This window comes from Pistacia vera, unplaced genomic scaffold (genome assembly GCF_008641045.1).
Source record: "Pistacia vera cultivar Batoury unplaced genomic scaffold, PisVer_v2 Contig481, whole genome shotgun sequence".
NCBI classification, from domain to species: domain Eukaryota; kingdom Viridiplantae; phylum Streptophyta; class Magnoliopsida; order Sapindales; family Anacardiaceae; genus Pistacia; species Pistacia vera.
Window position 1 is genome coordinate 312,790 of NW_022196314.1, and position 11,899 is coordinate 324,688.

Genomic DNA, 11,899 nt, shown 5'->3' on the forward strand with positions numbered 1-11,899 from the left:
TACAATTAGTTATTTTAAAAATTGTATAATTATGTCAAAATAAGTGTCACATAATTATTGTAGATATAGTTGTACGTTTTTATTCACAACTAAGCTTGATTAAAAACACACAAGAAGCCATGAATTTCGTCAATTAGTGTCCCCAATAGAATTCACTTGTATTCCAACCAAGAAAGACTAATATTCTTTTTTCTAGTTTATGTCCCTATTGAAATTTTGGGTTAGGATAAAAGTAGATATGTTTGATAGCTCAGTTCGATTTTTTCAAGCTGCCATTTGAAAATAAACCCCTTGTCTTTACTTTGGACTGAGTAAGAAAGTCACTTTTGGTAACACAATTTTCAGCATTTGGATTAAGATTAGATTTAATGCAACTTGTACAACTAATTTATCGTCAAATGATAGTTTAGACTAATAATGTTACTCAATGAAGTTGTATCCTAACCATTGATTTAACAAATTTGAATTTATACATTAATTATAAAACTAAAAAATGATATTAAAAATATGTGAAATTCACTCATGGTTAAAATCAACCATCAAAAGTTAACATAGAGATGCAACTCGTCTTCAAATAGATTAAAATGAAGGGTACGTTTGGTTAGGGCGGATTTGACATTACTCCAGTTATGTTATCTTATATTACTTACATTACTATATTTGGTTGTCAACTAATATAAGATTCGAATAATTTTTCAATACTAATAGTAATCACGATTGGTTACCTAGGTAGTAATTTAATTGCCACAATTTTTTTATATATTTTCAGATTACTTGATAATCGTATTTTTGTTACAATGTTACCTTTTATTAGTAATTTTTTAAGACAATAATGCCTTTGTTATCTAAACAATTTACAAGAATTTTCATGGACAATTTTAACCTTATATACATGATTTTTAAAACATTATTGCCCTTGTACTTCATCCAAATTACCCAAGACCATGGTCAGATTTGGTCACCATCGTCGACAGTCATCGGAATGGTGCACGATCAACTGTATTTGGTCGGTCGTGCACCAATCTGACCGTTTTCGGCCAGATTCATGGTTGATAATGGCCATATGCATGGTCATTAATGCTATGATAGACTGGCTGTTAACAGCCATGGATCAAGCTGTTTTCGACCATTGATCCAGTCGTTCCAACGATTGCCAATGGTGGTCGATGATGGCTTGGGTGGGTGGGGTTAGTTTTGTTAAAATTTAAACTTTTATTGTGGCTAGCATGTTTTAGCAAAATCTCAAATGTAGGAGGTTAAAAAAAATAGTTCAAATAATAATAATAATAATAATAATATTAGGAAAGAATGATAATTTAATCATCTGTATAACATACAACTAATTTATTCTTATCAACCAAATATATTAATATAATATATCCACTAATTTATTCCAATTCAACCAAACATATTTAATATAATGTTCTCAGTAATCTTAAAGATAATCTATCTTCTCATTAATATAACATTTTCAATAACACAATATTCTCGAAACCAAACGTGTCCTAATAGACATTTAAAATTAAAAAAAAAAAATTAANGTGTTTGGTTAAAGTACTTATAAGTGACTGATAAGTAGTTGATGTGTTTGGTAAAATATGGCTTATAAGTACATTTTATTATAAAATGATAGGGTACTACATTAAACAAGAGTATACTATGAAATTTTAAAATTAAATAAGGATAATGTGGTAATATACTTGGTTAAACTAGCTTATAAGCAGAGTGCTTATAAGAAGAAAAAAAAAAAATACCTCCCTCCCAATTTTATTTTATTTTTTTTTTTTTTTTTTTTTTTTTTTGCTTATAAGCTTAAAAAGGTTATAAACAAACAGGTCAGCTTAATTTTAGAGCTTATAAGCTTAGACAAACACCCCTTATATAACATACAACCTATTTATCCTTACCAACCAACCAACCAACCAAACATATTAATATAATATATCCACTAATTTATTTCAATTCAACCAAACACATTTAATATAATATTTTCAATAATCTGAAAAGTAATCTATCTTCTTATTAATATAATATTTTCAATAACACAATATTCTAGAAACCAAAGTGTCCTAATAGATATTTAAAATTAAAAAAAAAAAAAATGAATACTCGATTTAATTGAAGAATTAAAGAGTGGTAATTTTTAGTGTGTTTTTTTTGTTTGTTTGGTTGGGTGAATGGAAAGTGATTGGACAACAGTGACAGGTTTGGTATGCATGTATTTGGTCATATTTATGAAATGAATGAGTCATGAGTGTGTCTGAGCGTGCACGTGAATAAGTACTTTGGTTGGGGGTCTGGATAAGTACTTGTTCGTTGAAAGAATGTCCGCACCTATTATTGGTTGCTTTCACTCTCCCCCCTTTTCTCTTCTTCACTTCACCTAAAACAAGTTTATATATAATGCGACCTTTTAAGGCAAATCACTTACCTTATATTCTACATATTGTTCTTATATATATATATATATATATATAAACAAAAAGATGTTCCTATTAATAAAAAATTATATTAGTTTGTGTTTGAAAAATTCATTTATGGTGGATTCAATAATTTTTTTCAGTTTTTAATCATTAGATTTAAGAAATCATCCGTACATTCGGGATTATTAGTCATGCATTTGAACTATTTTATGAATTCAAACCATTACGTTAGAGTGTATGTATTACTTATCCAAGTTCCACAAGATCACTCATTTACTAAGTCTAAAAGACAAATCTAAATATTTACTTGACTAGAGTTAAACTAGTACATTTTATTATTAATCATCTTCTTCTTCTTCTTCCAAAGATAACTCAATAACTCACAAATTTCTTACAGTAAAAAGAATAAAAAAACAATGGATACAAGATAGACAAGTCTTAATCAATATCTTTTAATTTTCTTCATCTCGATACTCCAAAGTATCAAATTAGTTCTGTTGAACAACAGTTGACAAGCAAAGCAACGGCCATGTATCTTCAGTTAAAGTCTTTGATTAATTTTGCAGTACCTTTTAGATTTTGTTAACTTCTATTTTGGATAGATATATCAACAGTTGAAATTCCCAAACCCTTTTAACTTTTTTTATATATGCTTTGAATTTATTCTATGTATTATGCTTAAACACAATTTATGTGTACATTATTCGTGTTTAATTCTTTCACCAAATGAATTAATTTGAAAGTTATTCTTTACAGACAAAAAATGGTGTCATTAAACCCACCACAACAAAAAGTTATTCCAATTCTAAAGATTTTTTATTCTAAATATCACTAATTTTCATATCCATACCCACAAAAATTTTAATCTCCCTTGTGATATTGGTCAATCAAATTACTATTTTTGTAAAATAAAAACGAGAAATTGAATTCGCATTTTTGAAATATGAAAAATACTTTGAGAAAACATTATTCTAATATAATCTTTTATTTGGTAAACCAGATAAACCTTGTGGTTATATTTAACCCTATTTGTTGAAGGGTTTTTCATCCGACCACAAAAAAAATGATTATATGTGAAATGTTTGATGAATTAAGTCATTAACAATAAAACATTTGGCTTATTAGCTACTAATTAGAATTTATTTGTTGATTTAATTGAAATGACATAAAAATTTGTTTTTAGAAGTACTGTATTTGGTAAATCCTCCTTGGCCGCAATTTTGCCTCTATTAGTTTCTTGGAGATGTATGACATCAATATATGGAGGGCCCTTGCGTATATAATTGCATCCATCGATAGACAAGATAAAAATATGCCTGTAATGTCATGAAAAGAACAACTTTAGGGCCAATCTAATCAAACCAAAATAACAATAATAAAAAGAGTAATGTCACACCTACAACATCTTCTCACAAATTTTCTCTCACAACCATGATGTGATAGCTTGTAATCAGTTAACTCGAAACGAGTCTTATCAGATCCTACCTAATAAATTACAGTTAATTAATTGTGAGCTATCACATCGGGATTGTGAGAAAAAATTTATAAAAAGAGATTGTAGTGTAGCATTTTCCTAATAAAATTAAGTGTATTGATTGAACTCTCTCTCTCTCTCTATATATATGACCAACGATAACTAAGCACTTTAGTTATGTCAAAACAACCTCAATAATAGAAAGAACATCAACAAAAGTATCAACTTAAAAAGATGAACAGGTTAAGCATTATATAAAGGTTAATGGTCTTGTCAAACAGCCATTCGCTTGCGTTGCTGCAGCTTAAAGGTTTTTTTTTTTTTTTTTGGATGATTGAGTGTGTTTAGGTTAATCCGCGCTCTCCTAGGCTAATTTCAGGGCCCTAAAGTAGATAAACCCTTCGACCGTCATCTCTGTTAGCATTCATTAAGACTCGACTTTCGAAACTTATGAAATATTCTTTTACTTTTTTATCATCAAGTCATCTAATCGTGATTACTTAAAAGATTTTTTTAGAAATTTTGCACCACGCAGGAAATAACGAGTCTGCCCTATTGTCCTTCTATTCTCGTCCCTTTTTTTTTTTTTTTGTTTTTTTTTTAATGATGGTCCGCCTTTTGTTTTTGTGGATCTGTTTTTGTGGATCTGTTATGTGTCTATTTCTACAAACAAAGGAATCCTGCAACAAAGTAAGGTTAGAAAGAGAATTTATGAGCTATTTGATTATAATCAGGATCTCAATTTGATGTTCAAGTAGGAGTCTTTCCCTAACATAAGTAATTTAATCATCCCACAGGTTTTGATCTTGACTTTTTTTTTTTGGAATTTGATTGGTTAAAGAGCTGAAACCCTAAGCAATAGGGCAAAAGAATAGGATGGTCCTTGACATAATATGCTTGGTTGGATATCATAAACCGAAGAGATATTTCAATGGCATAAGGATAAAGTAAGATGTGGACTTTCTTTCCCTCAGCAATAACTTAAAGTTAATGGGTGGAAATTCTGATCAGACGTTAGAATTGTAAATGATTTTAAGACTAGAAAATTGAGGGTGGAATAAATAGTAATGCAAGATCACCAGAAATGGGATCTGCAGGGGGTAAAATGATTGACCTGGAAGCTTAACTTGAAGCTTTTTATGGAAAATGGTTCATCCCCTAAAAGACTGAATCCAAATGAATCTGGGGAAAGGTTTTCATTTAAGTGCAAAATTAATGGGGTAATTGTGGATATGCAGAGACAAGGAAAAGAGTTCACGGAGGGAAGTGAAATGAAAGCACTTAAACTAAGGCAAGACTTTTAGGGTTTTTTATGCTCTCTCATTCATTATCACCCACTTCAAAAAATGGTGCAAACTCACCATCTTTTTGTCATAGTTATCCTCTTCTTTGAAAGCAACCTTAGAACCACAGCTCTCCATTTCATGTGGTCCTCTTTATAATAATAAAGCCAGTCTAAAGAGGACAGGCTCATCAGCTATAGACAGAAAAGAGGGAGAGAGAGAAGGGAAATGATTTTAGATAAGTGGAAAGGACGGATTGTATAAATGGAAATGGACATCAAAAAGAGTGCAAAAATAGTAATTTGCAAAGAAGGGTATTCAATAGTGGATAAGACTTATTGCCATTTCCATAATATAATCTCAGTTGGGTTTTCTTCACAACACCAACTTGTGATAGGGAATAATGTGTTGAAGCCCTGGAAAAAACAATATGATTCGCTTATCTCAAAGCTTAGACATGATGGCTGGACATGGAGAACAATTTAGAAAGAAAGGAAGAGAGATAGAGATAGAGATAGAGATAGAGATATGAGGTTTCTCTTTTTGTTGAAAGCGACCTTAATTTCCAAAGTCATCCAGTCAAAGAAGCATTGTCTCTCTTTGCAGGCTTGTTTTAACATTGTTATATATATATGCTCTCTCTCTCTCGTGAAAATAATTATTATACTTCTCATCACTAATTAGATTACACACATACACGTGTAAATCTACCAACATTACAGGTTTGAAATTGGAACTTGAATTGGAATTGGAATATCAGCCCTGATCCCCCTATATATCTATATCGCACAATCCACCTATAATAATACTTTATATAGAAATAATTGTTATGTAGTCATAAAAACTTTTAGTTCTAATTTATGTCAGTTATAAATAAAAATAAATTTTATATTATAATAAATTATAATTTATCTAGGTCCTGTCTTAAGGAACTTACCTTTACATAGTAATAATTATATAAATATTACAAAAAATATATATTATGTTACATTAAAGGTTTAAGATGAAATAAAATATTTATCTAACGTTGTTTGGGACAAATATCTATACTTTAGAGTTGTTACTAGATCTTTTATTGAAACCAAAGTATTTCTAGTTTTCAAGCATGTTTAGAGCTTCTTGGCACGAAACTTTTGATATTTTTGTACAATCATCCTCAAGATCATCTCTCTTTCTCTTCTTGTTTAATTCTAGTAATGATTAATTTCTTCTTCAGTTAAAACATATACAACTTATTGCTTATTTGAATGAGTAAGGAAGATATTAATATCCATTTGATTAGTGTAATAAAATTGTCGAATCTGATCACTCAATCTTACAATGATTTTTTGATATCTATTTCCGTACTATTCTAATGCTACTAAAATAATGAATTGAAATCCTAATAATACTAAAACATGAATTATAAATAAAAAATCAAAACAATTATTTTTGAATCAAAACAATAATTCTTATAATTACATATTTATTAAGTTATAACCTCCTCATAGTAATCAATTTAATTGGTGTAACATTATGATTTTATATATATATATATGCTCATGCAACTTCTTGGGTTTGATTGATAAAAAAAATGTCTCACCTGCCACCGCGTGAAGTGGCACAATACTAAGTGACTCCTGTCCACTCAATTCCCACAATATTGCTGTTTTACTTTCTGGTTCGCTTTCATGGTCCAACCATAAGAGAAGAGGAGCAAGCCAACTTTTTTCTATAAAGAAAAGATTAAGAAAAAGATGGCACTTTGTCTCCAATAAATTCCCCTTCTCTTTAACTCCTCAAACACCATCTTTACACACATTTCTCTCTCACAAATATACACAACACAACACATTCAAAGAAGCCCCCCTCCCATGGACATACAGTGCTACCTCTGTGCTGTCTTTCTCATGCTCTAGTCTTTGCTCGAGGAAGGTAATTGATAGATAATCTATGTATCTCTCTTTCTTACAGTCTCATCACCAACATATATTCACACACCAACACTTGTTAACATATAAAGACAGAAAAATAAAAAAAAATAAAAAAGAAGAAGAAGAAGAAGAATGAACACAGTTAATTTTCATTATATGCCTTGTCGTTCTCAGAAACAATGTTAACCTCTTTTCTTTTTCTCTTTTCTTTTTCTCTTTTCAGAGAACTGAGCTGAAAAAGAAAGGATATTTTGGTGGATCTAGCTAGTAATTCAAGCCTGATATTATACAGTAATCTTGCATGCTTCTTTCTCAACCTCTAGAGCCGCCAGCGACTAGCTCACCACGTGGCTAGGGTTGTCAAGTGTGAAAGTGCAAGTGCAAATACAAATTAAACTACAATGTTTCCTTCAAACAAAAACATCAATGGTTACTATGACCCAGTCCATTTTACAAATGACCCATCAATTTTCAATAAGCCCTTTTTCAATGACATCATCCCAAATTCAAAACTAGGAGATGCTTCTTTATCCTTCTTGCACTTCCCATTAGATGACCATGATGACTTTCTCCATGAGCTTTTACTTCAACATCAACCTTTGGGAACTGATAATATTCCTACTGTGTCTGAAAGTGTTGTCGACATGGTGTACTCAACCCAAAATGAACTTAACAATAGTCCAAACGTCACCACCCAGCAGCCCCCGAGGAGAAAGGCACCTGCTCCAAAGAAAGATCGGCACAGCAAAATCAACACTGCTAGAGGACTAAGAGACCGGAGAATGAGATTGTCTCTTGAAGTTGCTCGACGTTTTTTCAAACTGCAAGATATGTTAGGCTATGACAAAGCCAGTAAAACTGTTGAGTGGTTGCTTTCACAGGCAAAACATGAGATCGAAAAACTAGAAGGACATCATCCCTGCATCGTGAACAATATACTGGAAGGACAGCTTCCCCAGATCGTGAATTACAGTTACAGTGCTGGTGCAAAGAGTTCTTCGTCTACTAACGAGTGTGAAGTGGTATCTGGAGTACACAAGGCTGCCATCAATTCTGAAGGATCAAAACCTTCAATTAAAGCAAACAAGATCAGACAGTCCCGTAAGAATGTTCTTCGCCCTCCTACGAGGGATATGAGGAACAAAGCAAGAGCAAGGGCTAGAGAGAGGACACGTAGAAAGATGTTTGGTCGCAACCTAGAAACGACTAACTTGTCCAATCAATTATTGTCTTGCAGTTCCTTTGAAAATGGTGAAGAATCAGGTCTATACGAGAACTGTTCCTTGGATGTAGTGGCCGGGGTTGAAGAACAAGGTTCTGAGCATTTAGCCAACCTTGAACAATTTGAAGATGATTCTGTGGTGGTTATGGAAAAGTGGAGCCCCACTTCCAGTTTCAATTATCCCCACAACATCGGAACTCCCGAAGAGGTAAGGTTTTTTAAAAAGAAAATTTCTTAATTTAACAAACTGTTGTGACATTTAATGCTAAAACTAGCTCTAAATCCTTCATGTCAAGACAAATTAATGTGCATAAATCAACAATATTAAGCGACATCAACTACCTAAATGGAAGGTTCTGATCACATCTCTTGTTACTGATTGCAGCATCAATTTCCAGATTTTCAATTCTTCGGCAAACCATAGAAGCCTGCTACAACAATTAATCAAGAACATCAATGCTAAAAAGAGTTATCTCTATCTTTGGTGTGTGTCAAATAGGTAAACACTAGAACAATAATATTGTGTATTGCCTCCCTTTCTGTTTAAAATATTGTAATGTAATGATATCTTATTTTGCAATTTCTTGTGGACGATTCTACCAGTGATTGTTATGTATAATTATACTATGGAATGATTTTATGTACCCTTAATCCTATATTCTGAATTTATATTATGTGTTTTATAGATATAATCTGCTGATCAAATCGTTGCAAATTTTCAAAATTCTTTTCTTATAATTTGTTTGTGTTCTTAATTAAATAATTTATCCTTATAATTTACTTAACATAAAAATCTTCTATGTTGCATTCTTAAAATACCTCTATTCTGTGGGAAATCCAGGTCTTTTAGGGTTACTTCTCCTTGTATTTGTTTCATTGTATTTTAGTGGACTTTTGAACTTCCTAAATGCATACCGATAAGACAGCAACTCTTTAAGGAAGTGATTGAATAGACTTATGAGTCATCCACTATCCACATGATCAAGTCATGCTTTCTAAGAGTACCTAAGGAAACAAATTTCAACATATCATTATCTTGTTTTAGTTAGGGATAAGATTATTCTGGAAGGAGCACCTTATGTAAAGTCATATACATTTGGAAATATGCATGAAATTATTGAATTTGATGATACTGACATATGAACTTGATGATAGTGACATATGAACTTGGAGATTGATACCTACAACTGATCTGTTTCTAGGAAAAAATCTGCAACACTAATCAAGTTATCGAGTTTCTCTCTTTCATGGAAACTTCCCACAGAACGTTTTGACTTCTTATTAAATAATCTGGTTTTTTCATTGATATGTACCTTAATTGAAGCCAATCTTTCCTTTGTTTTTCCTATATGAACCTAAAGCTTTCTAATCATTTTTTGGACATCACTAGGAAAGTTCTTAAGCTGTAAAAGTTGCTCCCCTGATGATTAAGTCTCAAAACATACTGCTCCAGTTATGTAGTTTATTAATATGATTGTCTTTTGCAGAGCAAGTGTAGCCTACATGAACATCTAGTGTATACTACAACTATATATTTCTCGAGTAAAGTGGAAAAGGTTCCATGAAATTCAGCATAATATACTGCATTCTATTTGAGCATATTATTCATTAAGATTTATCATAGTCTATGTGCTATATATTTATGTTGGTTTTACATGGAGTTAGCACAAAAACAATACACAACATTTGAAAGCTCATGAAACCTTTTCCAGTTTTCCTTATCAACTTCATGGTGATGAAGTATTAACATTGCATGCTGTTTGAACTATACTATATATGCAGTTACTATATTATTATGCTAAGTTGAATACACTGCATTAGCCATAAACTTAAGCTTTACAATTTGCTGGCTCTAATAAGAATCAATATGATTCTGACAGCCCCATTTTCCAACGCAGAAGAGTCTAAAACATGTTTCTCGAGCTAATAATTTCAGTTAATTAACATCTTGCTTCTTGTACCATTTTGTGTTTTTTTTTTTTCCAATATAGAAGCCACATAAACAAACCAGCTTAATTTAGATCGATGAGGGTTTAACTTGCTTGTGGTAATAGGTTTTTCTCAATCAAATGATCAATTTGATGAAGAAAAAGCATGAGGCCTACCCACCTCAATAATAGTGTGATGAACCTTGAAAACTAACCAGATAGAGGGAGAACTAATCACTTAATTAAGCGGAGGGACATAATATCATAAGAAATTTTCTATCTCAATAATTTTTTTTTTTTTTTTTTGGTTGGTGTATGGATATTCCTATTTGTTGTTGAAGTCAGTGGTGCTGTGATAGCAACTTCAGCATATATGTTCCAAGTCACAATGAGAAGATTTGGCATCTTAGTCAGCAAGTCTGTAGGAGACTCCCAACTTACATCTCCATTGACTGACTGCTCTTCAATTTTTATAAAACCTCCAGGAAATTAAAGCATCATGCTTTTACATGATACACACTAATCTTCATAATCCCAACTATTAAAATGTTAGAATAGCTGAATTTGAAATTTTACTTTTTTTTTTTTAAGGTATCTGAGATATCCAGGCTTACATTGGAACCTACTTAATCCTCAGAGTCACGGAATACTCTACAAGTCCAATAAATCAAGGTAATTATACAAATGTGGTAGGTACCTCTCCTATGACTCAAACACAAGACCCACTGGATATAGTTAATCCAAGTGGTTAAAAGGTTTGTCATCCTTACATAAGAGGAGAGTTTATTATGAAAAATCCTTTGAAAAAACATTATTCCAATATAGCATGATAAAGTAAATTTGATAAAGATGAAATCTGTCTTAGAAGGGTTCTCATTTTCATCTCGGAAAAAGCTATAGCATGATAAAGGTAAATACAATGAACACCTAAAGCTGCAAAATATTAGGCCAGAAAAACTTGAAGCATAGTTATGTTGCCGTGGATGAAAAATTCAAGTAATAATCGAAAATATATGTTTTTCAAGCTACATTGAGTGTCTATATATCATGAATAAATAAACGAAACTGAAGTAGTAGGGTTATATCATCAGTTAGCAATAAAATTGAACCTGAATCTGAACTCATAAACTATCTTACTAACGAAGCTATTTTAACAAATGTGAGAAAGTAGGCTACTTATTTTTCTCCGTGGCAGAGGGTGAAGGATTGTTTGCCAAACCTCAAAATTCTACTTGTCACAAAGGAATAAAATGGCAGCCACAATAATACAAGCTAGATATGAACAATATTATGCAAGATATGCATCTTCAGAAGATACCCTGGAAATTCTTGAAACTAACCTGGAATATTTTTACTTGAATTATTTCCTCCAATCATTATGGTTCATAGATATGATGCAAAAGGCCCACCATCTCTAAGTTGTGCTCGGCATGTGAAATGGAAGGTGATTGTCATGATAGCATGTTCTGGCTTCACTTTTCCTGAGCTCCCCATTAAGCTTTGGTCCTTTTCTGTTCCATTTTAAACAGACATTATTGGTAACCTGTATCAATCATCCATGTCTATACAATAAGGTGCCGTAATTCTTTAATGCAGAAGCCCCGTATATTCGATTATCTGATATGATAGAAATTAAGTATCAATTCAATTATTCAT

The 11,899-nt window shown here is 31.7% G+C and overlaps 1 protein-coding gene across 2 annotated transcripts; it reads left to right on the forward strand.

Annotated features, from left to right (window-relative positions):
* Nucleotides 1–7,270: 7,270 nt before the first annotated feature.
* On the forward strand, nucleotides 7,271–11,515 carry LOC116146687 (transcription factor CYCLOIDEA-like). 2 transcript variants are annotated; one of them, XR_004130561.1, is made up of 4 exons: nucleotides 7,271–8,523; nucleotides 8,701–8,814; nucleotides 10,835–10,915; nucleotides 11,439–11,515. XR_004130561.1 is itself a non-coding variant. In XM_031432110.1 (2 exons), exons 1-2 carry the CDS (start codon nucleotides 7,495–7,497, stop codon nucleotides 8,737–8,739), a joined length of 1,068 nt encoding a protein of 355 aa, XP_031287970.1. In that variant the 5' UTR covers nucleotides 7,271–7,494; the 3' UTR covers nucleotides 8,740–8,956. The 2 variants fall into 2 exon arrangements, 1 of the variants encoding a protein (XP_031287970.1); XM_031432110.1 differs by lacking the exons at nucleotides 10,835–10,915; nucleotides 11,439–11,515 and having other exon boundaries at nucleotides 8,701–8,956.
* The last annotated feature ends 384 nt before the right edge of the window (nucleotides 11,516–11,899 follow it).